General features: G+C 45.8%; 1 protein-coding gene and 1 long non-coding RNA gene across 6 annotated transcripts in view; one reads left to right on the top strand and one right to left on the bottom strand.

Moving 5' to 3' along the window:
- Positions 1–27849, bottom strand: part of LOC116440588 — a 91396-nt gene that overhangs the window by 28686 nt on the left and 34861 nt on the right. The gene's annotated exons all lie outside the window — the stretch shown is intronic.
- TRAF3IP2 (TRAF3 interacting protein 2) lies at positions 1330–27609 on the top strand. 5 transcript variants are annotated; one of them, XM_032101494.1, is made up of 11 exons: positions 1330–1406; positions 1814–2229; positions 10033–10117; positions 10366–11115; positions 14147–14336; positions 16547–16722; positions 18100–18188; positions 19894–19962; positions 22229–22345; positions 23452–23526; positions 27005–27609. In XM_032101494.1, exons 3-11 carry the CDS (start codon positions 10102–10104, stop codon positions 27149–27151), a joined length of 1629 nt encoding a protein of 542 aa, XP_031957385.1. In that variant the 5' UTR covers positions 1330–1406; positions 1814–2229; positions 10033–10101; the 3' UTR covers positions 27152–27609. The 5 variants fall into 5 exon arrangements, 4 of the variants coding, with proteins under 4 accessions (XP_031957385.1, XP_031957386.1, XP_031957383.1 ...); XR_004238694.1 differs by lacking the exon at positions 1330–1406 and having other exon boundaries at positions 1701–2229; positions 19894–19957; XM_032101495.1 differs by lacking the exon at positions 1330–1406 and having other exon boundaries at positions 1701–1895.

The raw sequence follows: 27849 nt of genomic DNA, 5'->3' as shown, positions 1-27849 counted from the left end.
TAGCAAGTTAAAGAAGGGACAGAGACTGCTTCTTTGGCTGCATCTGCAGACACCATTAGGTCTGTACATTTCTGGACCTGAAAGCACTCTCACAAGGGACAGATCTCACAGCCAGAACCTTCCTCCCCTGGCCAACTGGCAGCTGCCTACAGGGGTGGCAGGTGGACACTGTTGTTTGCTGGATGTTACAGACCAGTGTCCAAGGTTTGACCAGAGGAGAAGAGAGGACTGTCCATAGCCTCACTGTTGGTGAGGGAGGCCATCCACTGTGTGAAGGGAGGTGCTTGATGGCTCCATAGCAGAGCCTTTTACAAAGAAACCCCAAAAGTTCCCATGGGACACTCTGCCTACCAAGTCCCCATGCTGCCTGCATTCCCTGAGGTGCTGATCAACGCACAGCAAACACTACATACATCCCTCACATAAGTCCCAGGAAGGTCAGGCACTCCCCAGAGCAACTCTCCCTCCCTGCTCCTATTCTGTGTACCAGGTCCTGATTTTGGCTCCTGTATCGGCATGGGCCCCTTGCCACCTTCACCCACTGTGGCATGTAGGTGGCAGTGGAGCCATCAGTGCTCCCGAGCTGGAGGCCGGTGGGAAGAGTGGCAGGAGAGGCAGCCACCCAAGCCCAGTGTGGTGCATCTCGGGGCTCAGGCAGCCTCGATGAAAATGCCGGCTGTCAGGGTGTTCATGGTGCAAGACAGCTGGGCAGCAGAGGCCAAGCCAGAGGGATTAAACTTTCAGACGACTCAAACGACTGTGATTATAATGCGGCCACTCCAGCTGCAAGCATCCAGTGCTCATCACATCTGGGTCTGGCTGGGACCAGCAGGGGCTGCCCAGGAAGTCTGGCAGCAGTCAAGGACAACTTCAGGATGCTCCAAAAGAGAGTCCTGGTGTCCTGCTGGCCTGTGCCTTGGCACAGGAGGGAGGAAGCGGGGAAGGAGGGGATCAGGATGGCCAGTCGCAGGGCCAGGCTGATGTGGGGTTTCTCAAGGGGGAAGGTAAGCCCAGGCAGCAGGGCATCACTGCACTGCCATCAGTACAATCACATTTAGTGCTCGGTTGGGGGCACATGCTGCTCCCGGCTGCTTGAGTTTTCCCTCCAAAAATTCCCTGGTCATTCCCTGATGAAAAGAAAGCCTGGGTCACCGCTTTGCCTTTGGACGAGAAAGAGGAACTGTCAGAGTGGTGGGCATCCACAGAAAGCCCTTCCGGGGAGAAGGAATGCCGGGCCTGTGTCTCTTTCCTCCGCCCCCAGTGTCACAGGAAGGGCACAGGAAGGAGCGGCGGTGGCACTGCCAGAGCGAGGAGCTTGGGGGATTGTTCAGATGTCCCCGTGTGCGCATTGAGGCAGCATGTGGCGGCCGCCCATGGCCACTTGGAGGATGAGGAGCCGTGCCCAGGTTGCAGCTAAGTCAACCTCCTTCTAGGGTTAAACTAAGAAAATGAGGCTGGAAATCAGGAAGAGCTTCTCGGCAGGGAGATGCGCTGAGTGGGGGTCAGGACAGTGGTGTGGGCTGGGACATTCTGCTGCCGATGAGGCGGCCAGAGTGGCTTTCCTGGGACAGCTCACCGGGGCTCTTAGGAGCTACTCGGCTTTCAGGAGCTGTGAGAAGCAGTTTCAGCTTGTAGGAAAGGCGAGTTTCTGGTCCTTGAGAGTGTAGAAACTTGGAAATGTCTAGAAGTCTAATCTAAAAGAAAGAACCAGACGTGAAATCCTTTTTATTATTCTTTATATAGTTCTTACACGCATCATGTGATTGTCTTCAGTAGTCTGAATCACAGCTGATTTAACATTTGGCATTGACAGTACGCGACCGAGGGCTGAAAGGAAGGGATGACTTTCCCGACGAGGCACACCGTTTAGGAATCACACCGGGGTTCCCCTACAGGTATTTATCCGCGGCGCTCACGCAGAGGCAGCCCGGCTTCCCACGGGAGAGGCAGCGAGCTGCACGCAGGCACTGCCAGGGAGCTGGGAGCTTCGAAGTGTCACTCCCCCACAGAGGCTCTCCCGCCGCCGCGCTGTGCCGTGCATGCTCTTCCACTTCCTGCTGCTGAGCCAGTTCTGCCGCTTACCTGGGAGAGGCAGGGAGGCTGTCGTAAAAGGAGGGAAAACCGCCCGGCCGGCTGAGGAAGGAGCCGCGGGCGCGCAGGGGAGCGCAGGAGGCGCGCAGCCCTCTCGCCTTCCTGGGCAGCCCAGCGCGAACCTCCCTCGCCCGCAAGGTAAGAAGTGTCAGAGGTGCCGCCTGTCTCGGGCCCTGTTTGCCATCAGCTGCTGACCCACGCCTGGCTCTCGCTGGGGCTTCTCCTCCCCACCCCCCCCGCCCCAAATTGCTGTCTCGCTCGCTTTCTCCCGCCTCTCTCGTGTCATGAGAGCCCGACTTTCACAGATGGTTACAACATGTTTCAGCCATTTCGCTGCAGTTTGTTTGTTGGGTTTTGTTCTTTTTTTTTTTTTTTTTAAATCAGGAGGGGTTTGGGGTAAACACTGGGAACGGACACGCCTGGTGTCGAAATGTTGTCCAGCCTATTTACGTAGTTTCCTGGCAATGCCTGGCGGCCAGGCCTGATCCCGCTCCCACCCTGCCCGGCTCTGCAGGCTCAAGGTGGTTTGTTGGCCAATGGCCCTCTCCTCCCTCTCCTTTGCCCTTCCCTTTGCCCTTCCCTTTGCCCTTCCCTTTGCCCTTCCCTTTGCCCTTCCCTTCCCGACCTGAGGCTGCATAGGACAGGTCCATGGACCTGGTGAGGGAGAGGTGGCTGCAAGGAGTGAATAAAACAGGATCATAGACCCTTTTTGCACCATCCTCTCTAGCATTGGTATAGAAACAAGTGGGAGCAAGGTGGTGGTATTTCTTTTCGACTAGGATAAAATCGGCCATATAAAACCTGCTCCCGTTTCACCCAGTTTCAGGATACAGGTTTTCCAGGGTTAGCACTGGCTGGGCACTGAGATTGGCACATCTGGGCTTACTGGTCCTCAGCACCACCAGCAATCCTGAGACCAGAAATTCCCATTTCCTGCAAGCCCTGGCTGGGTTCACAGCCTGGACTGGCCACGCCAGTGGCCCACCATGACCAGATGTTGCTGTGCCACCCATGGTGGGTGATGCCAGAGACAGGGATGCGAGGGGCACAGGCAGCTGGGGCAGGGTGGGTAGGTGGCTGCTGATGGTGCTGCTGCCTGCAGTGCAGAGTGCTGGCAGTGTCTGGAAGCATGCTGGTTTTTTGTTTTGGTTTTTTTTTTTTTCCTGTGGAGTTGAGTTTTCTTTCTGTTTTCCTAAGGCAGGAAGCAAGGCATGTGCAATTATGGTGTTCGTGTCTGTCAGTGCCCCCCACCCCCAGCAGTGGCTTTTGAAGTTTGGCAGAGGGTACATGTCTGAAAGATACACACATTTCTGCACGTTTCATGACTGCAAGTGAGGCAGTTCTCACGCCAGCTGAGGGAGACATGTCAGGTCCCGCAGGCTTCCCCACGGCCTCCCACCGCCCACGCACCCCGCAGCCCTCTCGCTGCAGAACAGAACGGGGAGAGTGGTTAGGGATGGGAGAGACAACAGCCCTGTGAAATACCAGGACTTTTTCCTTATTAGGAATCAGAGTCTTCAATGTAAGGCATGAAGCTCTAGGAAAGCAGGCTGAGGAAATTGATGCCCCTCAGGGTGATCCCCCCCATCCCACCCCACTGAGCCAGCCCCAGTTTTGTGACAGGAGTTCGGGATGTCCCAGGGCCATGGGATATCCCAAACTGGGAGTTCTTAAGTGCCTGTGAGAGTTGTACCAGCACCAGAAATGGGCGGGAAGTAGCCTCTGGAAAACACATTTTTAAGGATACCAAAGATAACTGTAGACATTTTCATATTTCACAAAGTTTAGAAAACTGGCAGGGAATGCTGCCTGTATCTGAGATGCCTGTTTGGATCCTGCTTGAGGGTGTCACCCTCCTAGTTTCTTACTGCTTATTGCCCAGCATTCCTTTAACATGTATATCAGTATCTACACTAAAAAGGAAAAAAATACAGGTCTGCTCTAGCCTTTGCACCATGGATTGTCCAGTGAAGCAGCATTAGTGCTGCAAAAGAGAATGTGATGTTTGCTGTGCAGGGAGGATTTGAAGTATGTTCTCCTGGCACATGTAGCCTTTGCTGCCATGGCTTCAGAAAATACGTGAGAGCGACCATATAGTCAGAGGAACATTGTCTTCATATTCCTTTTCTAATTTTTCCAGAAGTCATAAAAATAAACATTACCTGCCCTAGAGAGATAAAAGTCTGGGCTAAGAATGTGACACGTTGCCTTAGTCTTTGCTGTGGAGGGTACCCAAGGGAGAGGGTCAGCATCCGTGATGACAGCAGCCAAAATTGTTCATCGTGAAGTGCGAAACTCTGAAGCTTGGATTTCCTTGGCAGTGCTTATTTAGGTTGTAGACCCAAACCAGTTCCCACATTTACACCTGCTCCTCCTGTAAGGATTTCTCTCTAGTTTTTTTTGAGGAAAGTTGCCTTTAGTGCTTCTGTAGAGAAGGCTGCACTTAGAGCAAGTGCTCTTACACACCTACGCTCATCTCACCCCGTGGCAACAGCATTCCTTGGGATCTCAACGTGTGCATCCTCACAGCAGCTTGCAAATTCTGCATCCACTTACTCCCATCCTGCAGATGGATATCAGCAGCACCAGGGAGCTTAAGGGATTCAGCCAAAGGACTCAGGAATTAATTGGAAATCAAGAAATTCCTGTCTATCCTCACCCCTTGTGATCTCAGCTTTGCCTTAATCTCTACCTGTGCCATTTCAGAAATGCTGTTACTGGTGAATAAAAAACCCTGTCCTTGTGTGTTGTGCACCAAGGAAGGTGAGGTTTCTTTCTCATCCTAATGTTTTCTGTTTTAACAAGGTAGACAAATAAAACTTTGATCAAAAGAGCAAAGATATTTTCCCCCTCTCCAGAAGCAGCAGAGAGCACAACCATGCTCATTGCAGTCTCTCTCTCCTCTGTTCCTTCATGACAGAACGTTTCTAATCAAAAGCAGATAGATGGTTAGTGTGTGTTTTGGGACAGCACATCCTGACAAGTCTTCATGCTGGAAAACAGATGAAATAAATACCTGATGGATTTTGCAATCAGCTGCAAGAAAACAGCACAGATGAGCTAAGCCAAACACTCTTCCCCTTGTCCCCTTGCCTCCATGGGAGGATTTTTAGGGGACTTTTACCATTGCTTCAAACTTGGGTGCTCAGGTCCATCTCTACTGACCTGCAGAAGAATTTTGCTCCCCTTCATTCATGCTCTCCCTGCAGGTTTCCAGCAGTGGCCATGGCCAGCAGCTGCTGGCTGTGAGCAGGAGGTCTGGGTGGCTTCCCCTGTCTCCCTGACAGAAGCAGAGGAAGAACCTCTCTAGGTGTGGGAAGCCTCACAAGGGAGCTGGGATGGGGTTCTTCTCAGGAGCTCGAATCACTAAGCACCCACCCACAAAGGTTATTTGCTGAATTAATGCACATTGCAGAACTGGGTGCATAAGGAGAGGAAGGAAAAGAAGGAAAAAGAGTGGTTTAAGGAGTTCCTTTGACATTTTTGGGAGCAGTCCAGGCTCTGTCCCTCTAGGAAGGGCCTCTTCACTTTATTACAAGCAGAAGTACATGCAACGGCTCCAGCTGGTTATCAGTAATCTCCTGAATAGTCAGAGGTGCAGGGGGGATATTAAATTCTTGATGTTTTCTGGCAACATCATGATCTGACTTGAAGTTGCAGTGTCTTTCTGAATGAGGTTGGACACTATCTCTGCTCTCCAGCAGCCTCTGTGCTGGAGAAGCGATCAGGCTACAGGTTTCAGAGGGTATTTCAGTATGCTGAGGCATTCCTCTACCCTAGTTCTTCAACATGGGAGACCAAGAGAGTCATTTTTCTGCCCTATGCATAACTGTACTTGCAGGATAAGCTAACTAGAAAAGTGGAAGGAAACGAAACTCAGCTGCACAAGGCAACATAAAATAGAGGGATAATGGGGTCTTTTGGGTCTTTTTCCAAAAGCCAGGGATCTTCAGCTGAGCAGAAACAACACTCTGAAGTACTGCTGTTGGAGGAGGATGTTTTTGAATCATCTGTTACATTTTCAGCAGTGTGGGGATTTCTCTTGGGAATTCCCATCCACATGCCTTTGCCAGCATTGCTCAAAAAGTGTTCAGCATGTCCTGGGGTTAATGGCCCCGAGGCCATCTTTACAGACAGAGCTCTGCTGTTGTAACAGTTTCTCTCTCCAGCCAGGGCTACTGAGGGAGGAGGAGGATGAAGTCACATTTCCTATTTTTTTAATGCCAAAGCCCTCATCCCATTGGTGCCTCCTACCTCGACCCTGTGGGAGCAGGGGCTGTGCGTGGGTGTCAAAGCAGGGTCTAAGCAAAAACCTATCTAAAAAAATAGAATTTTTTGCAGGTAAAAACATAAGTGATGGAATCAGTTGTCTCTTCTGTCTGACCAAATTATTTCACTCAGGTATTTGGAGTAATTTTTTTAAGCTCATGTTACACAGGAAGGAAATAAGGCTGTCTTTTAAATATTAAGTTGATTTGGGAGATAAAGAGGTGTTTATCCATTCAGAGGTTAAACTAATAGGAAAGACATTTTTAAAATATTCTGAAGTAAGACATTTGAAGAGTTTGGCAGCTGATGGTTTGCAATACAGTTTAATAAAGTCTTAATATCCCTTCTCCAAAAGGCAGACTAAATACATTAAATAACAAACTTCAAGAAAGCAAACCTGAATTTTTCTTGCCCATGTTGTCCCTTTCATTAGATTCATACAGTTCGTTTCATAGATAGCCAGATGTTAGCAACAGAACTAAAAAAAAAGACCAAAAACTTTAGAGGTTGTAGCCTCCAAAGGAATTTAGTAACGTTTAAATCCCATCTGACACCCAATCTAAAACCTACGAAAGTCAATAGAGAGATTTCCATTTACTTCATTGAGCTCTAGATTGAGATCTTGGTTTCTTCACAGAAATCTGTTCTTCTTGTCACGGTGCTAAACTAAAGGCTATCGAATACAGAGGATCTGAATTCAAAGTGTTTTCTAGCATTTTCACCCAGCTACTTCAGAGACCATCAAAACAGCATCTTAGTGTATGAGGCATTGCAAATTTGTTTCTGGAAAGCCTAGTTTGCATGTTTGCTGAGGATTGTATCAAATGGGAGGGATGATCAGATAGTGCATGTGGCTACAGAGGTGGAGCTGTACCTCAGTCCACAGCTGAGTTGTGCTTTGTGAACACCAGGGTGAATTTTGCACAAGGAACCAGTTTACTGGAGATGCTCAGAGGGGAAATAGGAGTTTGCAATGTGATTTGTGCTGCAGGCATGCATGTCATTCACTTTACAACCAAATGTACAGAAATATCTGCAAGTTGAAGCATGTCTGAGCAGGTATTTCAAAGCCAGCTGATCCAAGGGTCAGGTTTACAAAGCTGTTGAGATAAGCAGAAAACAGATGCTTTGCTGGGCGTTTGTCACCTCTCCTTCACAGGTGCTTCTCTGTCAGGGGACCACTCAGCAGCTTTACAGCCTGGCTGGTGTAAATCTGACTGTGTTGTAGTGCCCTGGTGAGTCACCATCCCAGGGCAGTCATCATTTAAACTGACATCTGACCAAAGGTCCAAGGCAAAGGACGCTTTGCCACCACAGCACAGCACCAAGTCCCTGTCACGGTCCTGTGCTGGTGCTGAGAGCTTGAGGTTTTCTCTTTTCCATCATGGTTATGCCTGTCGGAAAACTGGGACTCAGCAGCAGGCTTGGCCTGTGTTTGTGACCTGCCGTAGAGGAAAAGGGGAGCATAGCTCAGGGAGGGACGTGATGGTGGTGGGCTGACAGTCAGCCTTCCCAGCCTGGGCGCTGGAATGGGCAGGAGCTGCTCTGGCACTAGACCCAGCACTCTCCTGCAGGGGCTGCAGCTGTCGAAGCAGGAGCGTGTGCGCTGTGCTGGTGCAGCTAATAGCTGCTCTGAGGAGTTGCCTACATGGGAAAATTCACCAGTGTAATTATCCCACTGTAATTATCCCAGGATAACTCTCCCTGTGGATGTGCTTAATATAACATGGGGTATGTATGAATATATGGCAAATCTTCTGCACAGATGGGGCTTAAGTTACATAGAGGAGGAATGTTTACATTGCAGCCCAGCAGCAAAGCACAGTTTATATCCTACTTCCCAGCAAATGTTACACCCAGAATTTTCTGTGCCAGAGGTACTTTCAGAGGGAAGTACGTGTCATTTGATCTGATCAGCAAGAATGTGAAGCCTCAACCTTGCCCCATAATATGGGGCACAACATTTGCTTTTACAGAATCATTGTGGGAGCCAGCATAAAGGCTGGGACACTTCTTAGTACCTCTGTGATCCTGTTCAACTCTTTTTTTATAGAGTGGTCATTTAAGTTTGTTCTCCATTTGACTTCTTTGTTCAAGATACTGTGACTGAAGTTGGGAGAAACCCTTGGATCACTAAAAGCTCTTCAAACATGTTGTGATTTTGACTTTCTTTACCAGGCTTTCATGTCAGATTCTTTTGCCAAATGTTGTCATTCCCATTGCTGGAGTGCTTAGTCCCCTCTCCTCTGATAACTCTCCTACTTGGGATTTTAGCTTCTTCAGTGTGATAGAAGGTAAATGGCTGGGGAAATGATGAGCACCAAGTGCATCTTTCTGTACTCCATGGTAAGAGAATTTGCTGGGAGGAAGCTGACCTGCACCCTGTAAGAGGATGAAGATGGCTGCACTTCCTGAAGCCTGCTCAGCATTCACCCATCACTGCTGTTATCATCCTGACTGAGGATGAAGCAGAGGCATCCATCATCAGGAGTCACTTGGTCGGACCAAATTTACTCACAGCAGTCCCAAAAGGAAGTGATAGTTTTGTTTTGGGCCCAAGTCAGTTCTGAAGGAAAGAGGAAAAAAAGATCCAACCAATAACTAATCTCTCTAAATTCTTTTAATTTTCAGTAATTTAAAATAATGACAGTCATGCGATAATAGACTGGAAGAAATGGTATGATAAAATAAGCAGAAGCACTTGGAAACAAGATTTGGAGTTGAAATTACTCAGCTGGGTGTGTGGTAAAGTTTAGATTCGATGCATCAGCTGTTATTAGAAGGTCAGGAGTAAAATAATTGCAAGTGGTTGTATTCCCTGGATTATGCCTTGTCCTGGGGTGATGTTATGAAGCTGCTTTATCCCTTAACTGTCCACTCAATGCCCAAGGATGCTGTGCCTTTACGATGGACCTGGGGTTTGGGGCCGGAGCCATGGACCTGAGGGGGCAGTTGAACGCTTCAGCCCAAGGGCTCAGGGGTCTCGGCAGGGCTCGGGAGGGAGTGCACCGGGAGCACTGTGCTGCTTTTTGGTTTCCTTTGTGTTCCAGATAGCTGGGAAATGGTTCTGTTGGGTTTTTTCTTGTTCTTTTTTCCCTTTCCTTCCCCCTACCTCACTGCCTCCCTTCCCTCCTCACTGGTCTGCGGAGCCTGCGGGGGTGGCCTGGGCAGGCCCACGGGGTGGCCCCAGCTGGTCCAAGCTCACGTGTCTGTTCTCACTCTCTTTTGAGGTTTTTTTTCCCCTGTTCTACCCTGTCTTGTTGGTGTGTTAATAAACAGTTTGGTTTCTTTTTCCCACTTTCACTCCTTGTGACCCATTTGTCTCATTGACAGAGGAAAAGGGGAGGAACACTCATTCCTGAGTGTTCCCTCCTGAAGTTTTGTCTCAAAAACCGAGACATGCCTAAACCAAACCAAAGAGCTAAGCAATCTGATCTATTGTCAGGTGCCAGAATTACCTCTGAGAGACAGTTCATCTGCTTTTGCCCCCCTCCAGTCTCACCAGGAACAGTAAGTTTCAGAAATCCCATAAAAAACATTTGGTTTGCGCAACACAATTTCCAAAACTTTAGCTGCTATTTCTTTTCCAGCATCTGAGATAGAGTTATTTTAGGATTCTTGCCTATGTGAAATTGTACCATGTTCAAAAGAGTCCTTTTTCTTGTTTTCCAGCTTGCTGAAAAATCCTGGCCTTGCAGTAAGGCAGCTGACTCACTTCCAGTTCAACAAAAAAATTTGGAAATGGCCTCTGTATCAGGTTAGTCCAAACTGTAACTCTCTACTAGCTTCACTCCAGCTAACCCTCTACTTTCTGTTTTGCCAAAAGTCAGCCAGACCTTTCTTGCTGTTTTCTGCCATCTTTTTAAAAAGCATTAAAGTATAAAGAATATAAAGAATACATATTGCTCTTCAGTATTCCAGCTCACAGTCACTGAATGATAACGAATGATAGGCGTTTGACTGTGTGGCTGTCCATCTCCAGTGTTTGTTCTCTCAATTTTTCAGGCACTTTTGTGGGTCGAAGCATACCAGTTGAAGTGGATGAATCCATGCCATGGTCTCAGTTACCTGAACATGTCTTGGAAAAGGCTTTGCAGCCTTCTGGAGAGGATATGAAGGATGAGGAGGGCCAGAGCCCATGTGTTGCTCGAACACCTCAGGCCAGCACATCTTGCCTTTGCAGAGCACCAGCACATCATCATTCAGCATTGTCCATGGAGCCAGACAGCAGCTTGTGGTCAAAATATACTGATCCTGATGGAGATGGACGCTTCTGTTCCCCTGGTGAATCAATAGCAGGAGCGTTTCCCTCGAAGACACATCCTATAGCTATGGACAAACCAGGCATGCAGCCAAGATCACAGCTTTCAGCTGACACCAGGCACAACTCCAGTAAATCAGAACAGATCTTGTCTGATGTTCCCGAGGACTCGCTGGAGGAGAGCAGCCAAGGGAGTTCACAGTCACAGCAACCCTCAGGAAACAGACTCCTGGCAGAGCTGGGCACTGTAGATACAGGGTACAATTCCCAGTCACAGGACGTGATGGGCCTCAGGCATCTGGAGCCCCCCTTACCACTGGTGTCTGTGCTGAACCCCCAGGACCTCCCAGGACCACTGATCTCCAGAGAGTTTTTGGGGCCTGAGCATCAGCAGTGCCCTATGTGCCAGCACCTGCCCCATCCCAACAGCCCTTTGCAAGCCCACGGCTGCTTCAGGCACTGCTGCCTGGGACAGCAGCCCCCACAGGGCCCATGTGAGTAGCACCTCTCACCCCACAGGAGGTTCTCAGGGTGTATCTCAGCCATCCTTTGTCAAGGACGTGTTTCTAGCACAGCATGCAATTATTAACCTCTTTAAACATCTAATTGCAGTCCATTTTACAATTTCAGACTTTTGGGTCATGTGGCTGAATTCTCTGCTGCAAAACCTCTAAGTTAAAGAGGTTGTGGTTACTCATCGAATGCAGGCGAATGATTTTGCCTGGAAACCAGCCTTTGTTGGTCACGCTGAGCATGCACAGCCTCTCCCTGCTGTTATTTCTTATTCTAGTCATTTCCTTCCTTCTTGCATCAGTCATTCGGCAGCCTCCTATACCGACTCAATTCCTGTTGTTTTCATAGATTTCCTTGCTCCCCCTTGGATCCCCAAAGTTGAGAATTTCCTGCCAGGATCAGGATGGGAGGTTACCCTTGATCTCCATAAATAGTATCTCCCAGCACTATGACCAGACTCACCCATGTGTTTTATTTCTATGTGAAAAGAGCGTGACATCCATCATCCTCATTTTTTTTCCGTTGTCAGCTGAAATGAAAGCTCATTACTTAAAATGGAGCCCCCTCAGCTGCTGGTGATTGTGTTGCTGAGCACTGATGTGGCTCCCTCAATATGGGCGTTTTGGCTCTGGGAGATCACAGCGCAGTTTACAGTCTGCTATTAATTAGTATTCCTTTTCAGTCTCTGAGATTTTTATCTGTTATGAAGTGAGCTTTAAACATTCAACAGCAATATCATTGTTTTAATATAATTTATATCACATTAGGCTCATGAGACCCTGACCTGTTTTGGGCTGGCTTTGTAATAAAAAGCTGTAGGCCTGTTCTGATAACCTTTTATTTTTTTTTTTAACCTTTTTCTGACTCCACAGCATTTATATTGCATCTGTTTAAGGAGTTTTGTCATTCCAGCAATGTGCTATAATTAGGTATATGAAAGAGAAGGGTTTCAGAAACTCAGTTTCAGTTTCCAGCTTTGATTTTGGAACTTTGTAAAGGGGAAGGGGCTACAGATGGACTTTCAACGACGCCTACAGCTAAACATTTGGAAAATGTCCTCTGGCTTTCTTTTCCTACCTTCTCCTTTCAGTTCAACTCTTAAGCAGACAAAGAGCTGGTTGCACAACATCCCTCACTATTTACCTCTATTTACCTCCTCCACAAGCAGGCATCCGTGAGAAGTAGGATATTTACTGAATGAGGACATTTTGTTTGAAAGCAGGAACTCTGAAAAGCTTTCTTTAGAAAAATCACTACCATTCCAGCCATATCCAGAGGGCAAAAAGAGTAAAATAAACTCAGATGGCTGGAGCAGATTTGGTCAGGACCAAGAAGCCTGGCAACTGTACTTCTGTTTCTCACATGCCTGGTACAGCGTAAATCACCTCCTGACAGGTCCTTGTGTCTCAGATAATTGTTGGGCAGTGGCAACGCACAACAAAGCTCTGCACGCCTCCCCTGGGGAATAGCAACTGTGCCCGAAGGCTCTAAGCTGGCTCCGGGCACCTGCTATTTGAGATACAACAGCAAAACTGCTTCTGAAGTCAAAGAAATGCTCACAACAAACAATGCCATGTGCCCGGGGACCATTATTTCAGATATTTGTCTCTGAGAGATGTGGGAGTGTGTGGGCACACGTGCCTGGCCACACTGTGCTTTGAACAGCAGTGGCTGCATCCAATATACTGTAGCATCAGATAGATCCAAAGGAAGCTGGTGAAACATTGGCCTTAAAACCTCCAAACCAGATCCCTGTCACCTTCCCTAGAGCTGGTCATGAGGAATCCTTGAGGAAACCATATTGACTTGCAATCTCCTAGACCCTTTCATCCTGTCCTGTTGCAAATAGTTAAGAGGGGGAGTGGGAGAATGTCCTAAAAGAATTTCAAGAAATACTATGTTGCTGACTCACAATTTCATCAGGAATCTGTGTAATTATGGGGTTGATTGGAGGTTTGTTGGGTTATTTTTCTTAAGTGTTGGCTCCTGGAATTGGAGTATTTCATCAAAGCTTTGTTTTCTTTCTTTTTCCTCCCATTAAAAAAAAAAAATAGATAGTCCTCATGGCTGCTATGGAAAGGAAAGCATGACCCAAAAATAGCTAAAAGGATTTAAAGAAACAGTTTCGGGAGAAAAGAGCATTTGAGTACTGCTGCTTTTAGAGACAGCTCATAACACCATAATCATGCAGTGCTAATAAGCCCTGCCAGGCTGGACTTTGATCTGCACACAGCAGCTTGGAAGTGCACAGAGCTGCTGCCTAATGAAAACTGCAGGCAGAAAGACTGAGGGGAAAAAAATTCCTTTTCCCCATTTGGGAAACAAACAGCTTACATTGCTTTCTCTTTCAGTTTATGCCAACAGTTCCACTGTATGATAGTTATTAATCAGTATTATGTGTGGACAGCAACAGTAAAGGTTTTCAGAATTACTTGCACAAAATTATCACTTTGGGCTTCCCCTGCAGCCTCTTCGATGGCAATGGGAGCAGCAGCCAAGGCCTTAAAAGGTCACTTAGACAGAAAATTCACACAGGTGAAGTAACAAACTATGCAATTATTTTTCCTCTTTTAATTTACCATAATCACAGTCTGTTTAGCCTTAGTGTTGCAAACTGATTTTTCCAGGATTTTGCGTCTGCTTTCATGAGAACTTTGGGATGATTCATTTTCACAAGTCATTGCCAAAAAGAAATTTAAAAAAAAAACCCTACCAAAAAACACTGAGGCACATTAAGTGCAGGGACAAGGCAGCCCTGAATGTTTAACTGTCAGCTGTTCCAACAGCCCAACCCTGAGCAGGGATCTGAACCATGCCGTATGTGAATGGGAAATAGGGAGTTTTAGACTCAAAAACATTCCTTCATCTGGCTTCTTTCAGAGTGAGATACCTGCAAATGCCTCCAAACTGCTCAGTTTCCTGAAACATGCCTGGAAAGGAATAAACACAAACTGAAGCAAAAATGTGTTGGCTGAAATGATAGTTGCTGCCTTTATTTTCTCACCCTCGCAGATGGCAGAGCTCCTTACCAACATTTTGCAGAGCCATCACAACCACTTCCTCCTGTTCCTGGACCTTGCATGAGAGTTATCCGCCCGGCCCAGCAAGTGATCCCGAATTACTCAAACCTTCGTGCTCCCAAGGGCACTGGAGTTCGACCACCCCAGAGGACATGCTCCTCCCCTGGTCCTCCTCGATTCCCGTAAGTATGCCGGGGGGGGCTGGGGGTTGTGGGCAGTGGAAGTTCCTCTGATCTGATTTTGTGGGTTTTCAACCAGTAATTCTGAATCCTTGCACTGTGAGTGTGCCCAGGCTGCAGGGGTACATGTGAGATGCTGGGTTGTTCTCTTTATTTGCTGTTTTACACTGACCTTTCCTAAAGAACTTCAAAGCCAGATACCTGATATGTTGTTAGAGCACACCCTGAAGTGCACGAGTTAAGGAAGATGAATGCTTAAAGGTTAAAGGGATGAGGGGGTTGAAAAGTATCTCAGCTGAAACCTTAGAGCTCTCCTGCTCACAGGCAAAGGTCAATTTGGTGGCTTGCTGGGGTCTTCAGCTTTACACTGTACCAGCCTGGGACAACTCAATCACTGGCTTCCAGTGATTTCCTTCTTACCTCTTCTGTGGTGCAGAGCAAAAGGGAGAAAACCCCATCAGTTGCTGATATATGTCTGCATTGCAATTTGCAGCCTTTTCTATGATTTTTCATAGCAAAATGTCTCGCACTTTTCATCCAGGGCTTTTTGACTGATTTTCAAATATTAATTTACCAGGCCATATATTCTTATGTCATTAGCAGATGGGAAGTCCTGTCCATGCAGGGGTTCCTTCAGATTCAGTTATCTAACAACAAATTGAAGCTTCAAGATTTGAGAATATCTGAAATCAGACCATTTTTATTCAAGTACCAGAATACTTTTAGAGGTGTTAACCTACAGGCATCTGTGCTTGAAAATGTCCACTTACGTGATGTGGTCTGGGCAGAAAACTGTGAGAATGGACAGGAAAAAAGAGGGCAAACTGAAATATCATTCTCCTCTGGCCCGTGAAAAGTTAAGGGCAGTAACAGAAAAGTGACAGCAAGATAAGGCAGTACCTGCAGCAGAGAGAATTGCACTGAAGAGTTTATATGAAAGTGTAAAAATATTGGGGAATAGTGGGTATCCTTTTCAGTAGTAAAATTTAAAACCAGACTCCTGATTTTCTGGCACATTTGTTAGATATGGTGAAGTTTCGGGAAGATCTGTAAATTAGCCACTGGGTAGTGTTTTTGTGGCCATTGATGAGGTATGTGTTGCTTTTGTTAGTACTTTCTTCTGCTAAAAGAGATCCAGAATACTCAGGGTCTGTCCTGTGGCTGCGTGGCTGGTGCTTGCAGGCTGACTCCAGGAACAGCAGTTACATGTTGGTAATATTTGCCTATAGAGTATTTTCTAACAGGAAACATCTGCACTGAAATGAATAAACCAAATCTTAATGTGACAACAGAAAACATGCTGCGACCAGCCTGTCATCATTCATTTAAGGAAGGCTAAGAAAAAAAAAAGGAGAGTGGTCTTGATTGACTAAACATCACAGCTCTGTGGGGAAAAGCTCTCAGAGAAACCTAACACTCATCCAACAGATTCAGCAGACTGCAAGCACACCTCAAGTAAAAACCTCTATAGATTCGCCTTCCCATTGACATAAAATGTGAAGCCAAAGTGTAGTAGGACAAGAACTGCTGAGCTTCCTAAAATCATCCCTTTCTGTCTGTTTACTACAATGGAGGAGACATTAGGCAAGGTTATTGCAGGTCTGGAATGCCAGTCCCTGATACGAGAAACCCTCATTTGGGTCTGCCATTGCTGGTCAACAAATTAACTTTTTTCCCTTTGGCAAAACTTTGGGTTTGTCCAAAACTGGATGCCCTCCAGAGCTGGAGCTGGAGTGTCCTTGTAGACCCATTTTTCCCCATTTCCACCTTTCTCTGAGCCTCTTGCGCTGTACAGACCATCATGAGAGTATCTGAGGTGCCATGAAGCATTCTTCACCTTTAGATAATGGGAAGCACTTACCCAAGGGCCACCCTGCTCCTATATGTGCATAACAACATCTACAGCATTATTTCTCACTCAGAAACAGCCTTTGCTTCTGCTAATTTCAAGCTGAACAGCTTTCAGCTATGATGTGACTTACTTCCTGTGATTAATGGTGTTTGCCCAATAAAGTTCTTGTGGTAGCCTGTCACCAAGGTATCCATTCCAATGACACTGTAATAACTAAGCAGATGTGCTGAGCCAAACATTTCTGCAAGAACTTTTCGCAGCTAACACGCAGATAAAGTTCTTAGTGTGTTATTAAAAGAAAAATTCTGAATTTTGCCTGAAAATAAGTATTTTCTAAATCCTCCATTGCTTTTCTTCGTAGAAACCAGCTGTACAACCACCTACCTAATGGTCAGCTGCCCCCCAAGGCATGTGGCCCGGATGAAGCATGTGGTTGTCCTTCTGACAATTTTCCATCTCCAGCTGCTGTCCCGAGACCTCTCAGTAACCCTGCAGCCAAGGGAACTCTGAGAACCAGCAATCTGCCAGAAGAGTTGCGTAAGTGGTTAGCAAATTTGTTCTGTGCAAGATTTTACAGCACGGCCTAACAGCTTTAGGTGGGAAAGCTCGAGAGGGGTGAAGGGGGAGGAGAAGGCAGGGGGAAGTGACATTAAGACACAAAGACAACAAGAAAAGAAAACACCAAGTGTCACCACATCTGTTGGGTGTGAGTATCTGTGTTTGGTGGGATGGAATTATCCCCTTGAATCCTGAAAATACAATTGTCATTAATTGCTTGTTATTTTGTTTACAAAAAGTAAATACTGTTTAGATTGTTTTCATGACTCTGTGCTAAATAGGATGTCCCTTTGAGGCAGGAGGGGCTGGAGCTTACAGTAAAAGACTAATAAGAAACAAAGCCCTAGGGATAAAGTGTTTCTGCCTGTCCCAAACCAGACAAATATGTTGAGCCTTGACCTCAGTTTCTCCCTGAACTGGTGAATGGAGAGGACTCTGGGACATGCTGAGAGCAGCACAGGCTCTGCCTGATGTGCTTCTTATTGCCACCAGCCCCACAAATGCATTCACTCTCCAACTCTTACAGGAAAGTCAAGTTTCAGAAAAATGGCTTCTTTCTGAATGCCAAGCTGACTAGTAGGTGAGATGTACCATTGCTGAGAACCCTCCACAGGTCTCCCGAGGTTTTGAGTTTTCCTTTGTTCTTCATTCTGCGCATCACCTTTCGAATCCAGAGAGTCACAACTCTCTGGCCTGTTAGGAGCGAGTTATGATACCAGATGCCACTCTTGGGTAGACCCTATTTTGTCAGTTAGTGTGTCCTAGATGGAGAAATTACTGGGTAAAACAGGGTCATCCGTGGTACAGGCACAGCTGGATTAGATCAGCCAGCTGGTTTACCCTGATGCAAATCCATGAAAACCCCTCCCATAAGGGCAAGGACGTTGCTATCACCAGCCCTGCAGCCTGCCTGGGGGTTAATGCTGCTCCAAGGAGAGGCCGTATGACATGCATAAGGGCCCCTCCAGCTCTGTGTCCGATCAGTGGGTCTGGAGAAAGCTGTGCTGGCTGCAGCCAGTGCAGGTAACACAAGCTCTGGGTGCAAGCCCAGGCTCAGGTATGGCCAAGTGCTGGGAAAAAGCAGCTCTGGCCACAGGGCAGGGGGAGCAGCAGGGGGATTTACCCTCTGCAGCTTGTCAGTAAGGCAGGAGGAGCTCAAATCTAGAGCAAGGGTCTGTACAGGGGATTGGTTTCAACACTTGAGCCACGTACTATCCCACATCATTTCGTAAACAATCCAAGGAGACCTAAGTGGACAGAACCTGCAGTGTGGTGGAAAAGGAGGGCTGTGACAGTCTCACCCTCTGGATGGTGTATTTCAATGCATTATGTATTCATACAGACTCTCTCCTCCAGGCAAGGTCTTTATAACCTACTCAGTGGATACAGCAGTGGAGGTTATGAAATTTGTGAACTTCCTGTCTGTAAACGGATTTCAAACTGCTGTAAGTATTCCTTCCGGGGAAGAAGACTTTCAACCAGGGAAGGGACTATTTTTAAAAAAGCAGAGGCAATACACTGTCCATTTAAATGTTTTTCTGGTTATCACATTTTGTAGGCTAAAGAAGATACAAATAGAATGAACTAGCCTTGGTTGTGCAAGCTGTAACTTAAATCATCCGCTTTTTAGTTTATTCTTCTTTCAAGTGATTTTTAATCACTTTAATCTTTAATAATGGCCCTGGAAGATTTCATTTAGTGACACCAGATGGGCAATAGTATGAGGTTTTGTGAGCTATTCCATTAATATTGTCTCATATTTGATCTGTAGTATCAGCATTAAAAAAGGTCACTTTTCTTGTTCATCCCATCCTGCCTTTTTTTTCTGCCATGCTATTGCATCATTGATTCTTCAGATGTGAGTAACTTTCTGCTAAAAAAAGATCTTAAAGTAGATTCTAAAATTCACACAGCTTAATGAAACAGCCCATCTCATTGTTTCATTTGCTTTGTTATCCCTTTAAAAGTGACTTTGCTTTGTTATACTTTTAAATGGGATTCTAAAAATCATTGGCCTGAAAAGGTCTTTGTTGTACTGTCTAATGCCATAAGCCATTCAGATTTTTACTGATTTCCCATGAGTTTGCTTCATCTTAGAGGCCCACAGAGGCTCTAGGATTGAGTGTTCATCAAAATCTTGATTCATATTTTCTTATTTCAAAAGCATGTGCTATCTGACCCCCTCAGCCTTCACTCTTTGACTCCAGGAAAGCATTTAAGCAAGTGGCTATCATTAAACTGAATGAGACTCGGTGGGTGCTTTGCACATGCTTATTTATTTTCATGAATCAAAGATTTTTTTACAGAGACTGCAATTATACTTCTCTCCAGCAGTTCTGTAGTATGACCAATTCATAAGGAAGCTTTTGGGCACCATAGATTTATGGAGTAGAAGGTTCATTAATAGCACTTTTGCTGGACAGGCAACTCTTGGAGCCTGCTGCAGAATAATAAATACAGCAAAATGGCCCCAAAGCAGGGAGACAAACAGGCTCTCTGCATTCAGAAAGGGAAAAAGAAGGACTTGAGAGCAGATCATGACTATTATCTCAAAAACTTGGAGAAGTTAATACTTACTCCATTGGTCACAGTCACTGATTGCTGGTTTCTGGGTTTACTGGGCATGCAGAGAAGCAAGCAGTGTTGGTCATATTCAGTCCTATGAAGTCCTCCACTGCTCTGCTGCTGCTGAAGTCTGGGTTACTGCACCCAGTATCAGTGACCTGGCTGACTTCCCACCACACACCCTGAATATTTAGTTCAATATGAAGCTAAAGCTTCACACTTGGTATACCCTTGCAGCCAGAAAATAGTGGGCATTTGCAGCTGCTATTCAGGTGGAGAAGGTGGGCAGCACCTTGTTCTGTCGAGTAAAAATACCTGGGAGTTGGGGGCTGGCAGGGCAGCCAGTCAAAGGGCCAGCTGAGTGGGAGCGCAGGAGTGTGCCTGCAGCAGCCCCTCTCTGCTTGCTGCCTGTCCAGCTCGACTCTGCACTGCACTGAAAGGGGAGAAGTGCACGTACATGTTTCTTTCCTAAGGGAATTGGGCATGCTTGTCATAAACAAGGAAAGGAGTAGGTGCTGTATCAGTGCCATAAAATGGGGAGGAAAGGTGAAGGGACGCTCACTGTGGACTTTCATTCTCTTGCAGATTGACATCTTTGAGGACACGGTACGAGGTATTGACATCATTAAGTGGATGGAGCGCTACCTAGGTGATGTATGTAAGGGCAATTTAACCTTGTTCATAGCAGAGGTGACCTGAGGAAAATGGTTGAATTATTCTAATATTCAACAGGGACAGAATGAAAATGCAAGACCCTACTGTTGTCTTCCCTGCCCCTGCAGGAATGGCAAAGGCCTTGCAGAGAGAGAGTAGGCAAATCTCACTCACTTCTGTATCTGATGGTCCCAGAGCTCTTCATTTAACAAATGAAGTGCTAATCCTGGCATTCTTGCCAAATTCTAATGCTGCCTGTTACATCCAGCCTGAAGCTGCCATTGGAAAAGTTGTCCCTCCATCTCCTTTTTAAATAGTTGGGTTTAGCTGTGCTTGGTTACAATGATATCTGTATTTCATCCCAGGCTGCATAGTCAATGGCTAATGTTCATCCTTCTCACCTGTAGCTTTTGCACTGATACCTAAAACACTGAAGGGTTCTTCTGGATAAACCATCCTACATTTAAACTGGAAACTGGTATTCTATTGCTTGATAGATAGGTTTGCTCTCATCACTTTGTATCTATCTGAGCAGTAAAACAGAGATTTATCTTGCTGCCAGTGCAGTCCCCTGCAGCAACAACTTCCTCTGAAGTTCCCCTGAGCAGTAAGTGTACATCTCCTTTAGGATCAAGCCAAGTGGTTGGACTATACCAGCACAACTGGGTGCAAACTGATGATTCTGTCACTGGACAGGTGCCATCACAGGCTGGCTTCCTTGGATTCTCACCTTGCTGAGTAGCCACTGGGTCTCTGGCTCTGAGCAGATCTCCATGGTTCAGGAACAGGATGACAGAAGTGGTGGACTCTCCCCCACGTGTGCAAGGAAGCTCAACGATCTGAGCCAGCCCTACAGAGGTTTCCTGAAAGTGTCCATGCAGGCATGATACAACTGCATGCAGAGCCAGCCTGGGGCCTCTGCCATGGAAATGCAGTCATGCCTCTTGGGGCTTGCATCAGGACAAATTAGGCTTGGGATCACTGTGTCTGAAACCAGCAGACAGGGTGACTTTGCTTTTGCCAAAAACATCATTATCACTTAAAATACAAGTTGGCAGTTCTCCTTTGGGACTTGTGCACAGTCAGTAGGAGAAACCAGTACATGCAGAGAACAATCTCCTGCCTCCACCTGAGGATATTTTTCTGACTATCCACCCCAGAAATGCTTGGTTTCTCTCACTGACTGTAGAGGCAGTTTCTAACTTCAAAACCCTTACCTGTGTGTGGAGGAAGGGAGTGCTTGGACACAAGCAGGGGAAAGTGTGCAACTGGGCATGTCTCTTGCAAACGCTCAACATCTGTAAATGCTTACACATATGTCAGGGACAAGCAAAAGTAATTCTGGAGTATGTTGAGCCAGTGTAAGGGAAAATGGCTCTTTACCATATTTGACCCTGTGGTGGGGCAGATTCTCTTGATATAGCACAGAAGGAAGGAGTTAATTACGTGCCAGGCTGACTGTGAGCCACAGACTTGGAAGCCTTACACAGCCTGATGTGGCAGGGATGAAAGGCAGGCCCCAGGTAAACTCAAGCAGGAAGCTTTCATCTGCTGCATTTCAACTGGCCTGCCATATAAGGAGAGATGTTTCCCAGATATAAAGGATGGCCCCTCTCTGGAAACCTGAGCTCAGTGCGGGGCTGGGATTAAACAGGTCAGAGGCAGGATCCGGGCTGTCCTAGCAAGGTGGAGGAGCATTCCCTTCAGCCCATCATGACAGAGCTGCCAGTACCCCTAAACCTGCCCAGGCCATCCACAACAGCCCCCCTCTCTGCACAGCCACCTCACTAAGATCAGCAAGAAAAGATGTCATTTCTGCCACTGAGAGGCTTAGAAGTAGTTTCCATAGACCAGTGTCTTTAGTACCTTTTTATATAAAATGCCATAGATGACTAAGTAGATGCACTTCTGCATAAGCTGTTGGAAAACATTTGGGTCTGAATTTGAAGATAAAAGTTTTCTGTGTATGCACATAGACACTCCACACTGATAAAAAGTAGCTTTTTATGACAGGGATTCCAAGTGTCAACTGGTAGCTGCTAATACATCTCTTGACATTTAGATTTTCTATATTATGAGATGTCAGAAATAATGAGGAGAACGAGTGTATGAATTCTCCCGTATTTCCTGCCAGAACGAATGAGATCCTCTTGTGTTTGCCAGGAACACAAAGATCACTTAAAACACAAACTGGCAGATTTCCGATCTGCCTCTACCAAACACGCTGCGTTTCTCAATTTCATAAAAGTGCTTTTCTCCCTAACAGAAGACGGTGATGATAATCATAGCAATCAGTCCAAAATACAAACAGGATGTGGAAGGGGCTGAATCCCAGCTGGACAGGGATGAACACGGCTTACATACTAAATACATCCACAGGATGGTAAGCAAGGACATGCATTTGCTGTTTTACAAAGACTGTCTCTTCTTCTCAAAAGGCAAATCTATCTCCAAATGGCAGGTTCTTTGCTTTGTTTTCCATAATCCCCATAGTTAAACACCCCTCTTTGGAATTCATTAATCCTTCCTCTCATCAGCTCCATATGCTCATTAACATCTGCTAAGAGGTTCAAGGAAGAAAAATCCTATTAAACATGCTCATCTTATTTCTTCATATTCTTTATTGTTCAATGTTTTTCCCCTCCTTCACCTTCTTGAGCGCTTGTATAACCCTGAGCACAATCTTATCTAACAGTGCCTGACCTTCCTCCCTCTAAACCAGCCCCAGTTGCTTCAGCCATCCTGGAACTGAGGTCTTTTTTCAGACAGCAGTAAAGCTGACTGAAGAATGGAATTGCAAAGCAAAGGCCAGAGATGTAATGTGGGGCTCCTGGGGAGCGTACAGTGCGGGAAGACCAGACACCCATCTCCACAGCCTGTCACAGGATGGACATTTAGCCCAGAAGAGCCCATAGAACCACAAAACTGATCCTTTCTCCCTTGGTTTGCAGTTTCCTGCCTTTCTCAGCCTGTAAGCCAGTGATCCCCCAGCTTGAACCAGTCAAGTTTCTCAGAAGCTGTCACCAGCAGATGAGCTCTCAGCAGTACTTTGCTGTCCTTACCACCCCTGGGATGCCTGTGTCCAGGGCCATGGGGAACAGGCTGGGTCCTAGCTCAGACACAGATCTGGCCTCTGGCTGAAATCTTTCACCCCTTTGTAGGCCAAACAGGGGTGTTAGTCAAGTCAAGCTTCACCAGTTTGAGATGGATTTCATGGGATTGCACCTGCAGCTAAACCCACAATTATTTCACACCATGAAACTTAATGTTCAAGAAATGTTGAGAGATCTTTCCTGTATCCTTTCTGTAGCAATGAAGAATTAGATTGTGACCAAAACAGAGAACGCCGAGTCCACCAGAATAGATCAAATCACTTAACAGAAGAGCAGTTTAAGTAAGCAAGGAATGTTTTTATACGTAGGGTTCAGATGCATGCGAAGATAAATTGTCGTGTCATTACAATAAAACTGGCATTTTGTTCTATCCTAGATGCAGATCGAGTTTATACAGCAAGGAAGTATGAACTTCAGATTCATCCCTGTGCTTTTTCCAAATGCCAAAAAGGTAACATACATGCATGCTTATATACTTGCCGCATGATTAAGTGCATATTATTTTGATCACAGTGCACCAGATGGAATCTTAAAACCCAGACACTCAATTTCTTGGTTCTTAATAGCCCATAAGTAATATTCCAAAGCTCCATTTTACATTAAAAGTTTGTAGGTTTATGTACACACAAATAAAAAACATTTAATCCACAATATAAATCAGCATATAAATGTATTTCTGATGATGAATGTACAACTAAAACTCAAATTGCCTTGAGCACTGAAAGATTTTAAACAGAGAGAGACAATCTATCCAGGAAGCATGCTTTTTATATTAACCCTTTTATAATTTTGTCCAAATGCAATGCTGATAAGTGAGATGGGCAAGATTTATGACCGATGCGAAGTGAGGGTCTGGGAGAGGGTGTGTTAAGGATATAAAAATAAAAGAGTATAATAAATATTAAAGTACTAGGCTGTTGCTTGAACTTTGATGGGCCCATCAAAGGCAAACTAGGATTTTTTAGGACTTGCAATTTAATCTGCCCTCCTTACTTGTTTTGAAGATTCATTTGAGAATAAGAAATAAGTAATGCAACAGAGTCCCATCCCTTCTACCTCACTCTGAGAGAATCTCCTCCAATGTATTCATGTTCACTTTGCATAACTAAATGCTTTGTGCACTGTTGGGTAGCTATCATGTTGCCCCTAGGTGCAGTTGCATTGTAGAAAAGTATGGAAAAATTCTTTATATTTCTTTGGGTGCCCAAATTTTGGAACAGGAGTCAAAATTTAAACAATGTTATCAATGGCTATAGGGCTGTGCAGTCCCACTGCACTTGCGGATTTTAAGTGTAATGAAGTTCTCTAAGCACCGATTTAAGATCAGAAATTTGAAAATATGTCCCTGGGTTTGTAAAATATGTGAGCTCCTGTGGAATGAATGGTGCCTCTGGTATTTCATGTCATTCAGATCCCTTCCTGAATGGTCTCAGTCTGATACTTAAGGTAAGTAAGTACCTGGAAGACAGCACTGGTGGGAACTGGGCAGGCCAAAGGCAGGGAAGCAGTCAGCATTTTCAGTCAGTCTGATGGGGGGAAGCTCCTAACCTTGGGGCTACCTGAGTGCCCACCATGTGAACAAACCCCACAGTCTGGAGCCACTTGGCACCTCAGGGGTTGCAGAGAGAAGTGTCCCAGGAGCCATTATAGCTGCCTTGGGGCTCTGAGACAGAACAATAAGTTATGTTAATTTGGGCTCAACTTTATTTATCAGAAGACTATTTAGCATATAGCAGTGGTTCTCTCAGACAGTGGTCTGTAAGGAATTTCCAGGGTTGGTTCATCCAGCTGCCACTATCAAAGCATCAGGCTCCAGGCACCCTTGCTGCCCATCCTCTGTAGTCCACATAACCCTTCAGTTTTTCAAAGGTGCCTTTCTCATTAAATTATGCAGATCAGCATTTTCTACTGCTGTTAAGCTTTAGTCTTGCTCTCCACATAATTCTTTGGTACATCACCTACCTTCCTCCAGCTACTTAATGATAATGTAACTGAGGACATCATGGGTGGAAGGAGAGCACCAGAGCCTGAACAAGTTCCAGTAATGAAGTCTGTAGGCAGTCAGAGGAAGTGAGGTGCCTGAAAAACTGCCAAGTATATGTACAATTGGATGATGTTGGCAGGCAAATTACTTCAATTTTGTCTTTTTTATACTGTCCTTTATATGTTCAAGTATTAGCATAGCTGGCAATGGAAAAGAGCAGAAAATGAAGATTTGGAGGTTTCATCTGGGGATGTGGCTATTAGATGAGTTAATCTCATACAAAGCATATCATAAAGCACTGCTGGTATGTGAAAATTAGTCGACCTCCAACAGGAAGAGATCTGTGTGATCCAAGGAGCATTCATTAGGAAACTGAATAATGAGGCGAGGAATGCACGACACACAGTTAAGGTGGAACTGGCATTTCCAGCTTCCCATCGTACATTGCTGAAGGAAACTTGGGTCTTGCTGGTTCAAGGTTTGCATCACAACAATCCACAGAAATGTGTCTTCCTCATCTGGCCACCTGGTGACCAAAGCATTAAGCCAAGATTGCCCCATGCTAGAGGCTCCCTCTGGAAGAAGCCAAGGGGTGAGATGAATAGGGTTGGTGCCTAGGTGAATTCATACTAATGGTTCTGTAGGTGCCTGTGTGACTTACCTCTTTCCAATGTATAAATCCTGCAACTTTAACAGAGTGGTTGCATCAATTAACACAAACTGCTCCCTGAGCAGGGAAACTGATGCAGCCTTGTTCCTACAGCTGTACAGGCCAAGGAAAAGACAGCTGATTTGAGAAGCATGATCATGGGAATGAAAGGTTTGGACTGCAGCTAGGCTGTTCGCAGGCAGCAGGACATCTGCAGCCCATGCCAGGGCATCCCCTGGAGAGGCGCTTTTTGCTCTGTCCTCTTGGAGCTAGCTCCACTAGCTTGACAGGAACTGTGCTGTTCCTAACAGGGGCTGTCTTGGGAAAACACTGCTAAACAAGAGGTCCTGGGACCAACTGCTGGATGTCCTGGCTCCTCATGTTGCTTACCTGCTGTCTCACTTTGGCTATGTTCTGGTGTCTCCAATTCCAAAACAAATCTCTATCTCATGGTGACCATGAACCGGTTTTGGTCAAGGATCAGTCCCTCTGTTAATTAGTGGTACTATACTAACCCTTCACCCCTATGCATCCAGGCTGTTCGTCTGGAAACCTCCCAAGGTTGTGGGGAACATGAGGTCTGAGCAGGCTCATTTCCATCAGCCAGCTGTCACTCTCCAGGGCTGTGGTTGGTCCCAGCTTCATTACGTTAATGGACACTGGCCAACCTCTATGAAGAACTGCACCTTTTCCAGGATGCAGGGGTTGGTGGAGGTTTGACCCTGCTAATCTGGAAATGTATTAATCTCTCCTCAAGCTCAGCATCAGCCTCAGTCTTCTGGTGGTCAGAGGACACCACGCTTGGTGAAGAAAGGTGCAAGGGGAGGGGAGAGGGCTACCAGGATGTGAAATGTTCCTGTGGACTCCCAGTCTTTCCCTACTGATTCTCATCCCAATGTTGAATGTGCTGCGTGGATCCTTTAGCAGCTACTAAGGTGGCAGCCTTTCCCTGCTAGGGGCACTGAAACGTCTCTCTTCTCTTCTCAATGTTTATTTTCACAAGCCTTTCGATGCCTGTCATTGAGATCAGACTTCCTTTGAAATGTGGTGAAATTAGCCAATGTGATGGCAGAAGAGAAAGAGAGACAGGCAAGCTGTGAGATCACAGAAAGTTCATTTATTTAGGAACCCAAATACAATTCTGAAGCCAAATTAACATTTCTTGTTGTTACAGGAAGTGCCTAGAACAGACAAAATGAAATCTTTCTTGGCAGGGTCTGACAGAATCTGAAAGGTTCTGGTAGAGATTCAAGAGGATTTATGGGATTTAGCTTTTATTTTCCTTGTTTTTTTCAGGAACATGTGCCTACCTGGCTGCAGAACACTCACATTTATAACTGGCCAAAGAATAAGAAGAACATCCTTTTGCGGTTACTGAGGGAGGAGGAATATGTTGCTCCTCCAATAGGACCTTTACCAACACTCCAGGTTGTGCCACTATGAACATTTTAACTTAAAGCACATGACGAGTGGTTGTTAAAGGGTTGTTCCTGGCACGGAGCCAACACTCTTCCAGATGGCTCTTTTTGATGACAGAAGACACTCTTTCTGCTAAAGGAATTGGTTGTCTTGGGTTACTCAGGCTCAGCTTGTTCTCTACCATGTTAAACATCTATTTCCAAAGCTGATGGGGCAGAACTCTCTTCTCTAGATTTTTAAATAAGCTACAAATGGAAAGAATGCCCACTTTTATTTTAACATCTGGTTTTAACATATTCCTTTTATTAGTCATTATAGCAAACAAATACCGGAAATAATGTTGCAGTAAGTGTAAAATAAAAATTACACCCTCCTTTTTGCTCAGGGTTTCTTTAAAGGTATTCCTGCCTTTTATAGCATTATCAAACCATTAATTTGTATATGCACTATTAAATATATTTGCCTTTTGTAAGGCAACCTTATATACAGTGTCCACTTTTATTATTGCTAGGAGCAACAGAGAAATGGGTTGGGTGAGGCAGGTTTTCCTTAGCCTGTCTTGCATAAAGACACTTGTCTTCAATTAATGGACTTTTAGATCTGAAACGTCTGGAGTTCCCTTTCCTTACAGCTTGCTCCCTCATACCTCCAGCATATTGCAGCAATAGTCCCAAAAAGGAGAGCTGAATGCATGACTACGTGTGCTGTCAGTGCCATGGAGC

This window comes from Corvus moneduloides, chromosome 3 (genome assembly GCF_009650955.1).
Source record: "Corvus moneduloides isolate bCorMon1 chromosome 3, bCorMon1.pri, whole genome shotgun sequence".
NCBI lineage: Eukaryota > Metazoa > Chordata > Aves > Passeriformes > Corvidae > Corvus > Corvus moneduloides.
The sequence above is the reverse complement of the archived record's forward strand: the minus strand, read 5'-3'. Positions and strand labels throughout refer to the sequence as shown.

Excerpts from the sequence above, each read along its gene's own strand:
- TRAF3IP2 (XM_032101492.1), top strand. The coding sequence starts at position 10,000 with ATGTTCAAAAGAGTCCTTTTTCTTGTTTTCCAGCTTGCTGAAAAATCC. Across the intron at positions 18,189-19,893 it reads TAAACGGATTTCAAACTGCT|ATTGACATCTTTGAGGACAC; the intron begins GTAAGTATTCCT and ends ATTCTCTTGCAG. Across the intron at positions 19,963-22,228 it reads TGGAGCGCTACCTAGGTGAT|AAGACGGTGATGATAATCAT; the intron begins GTATGTAAGGGC and ends TCTCCCTAACAG.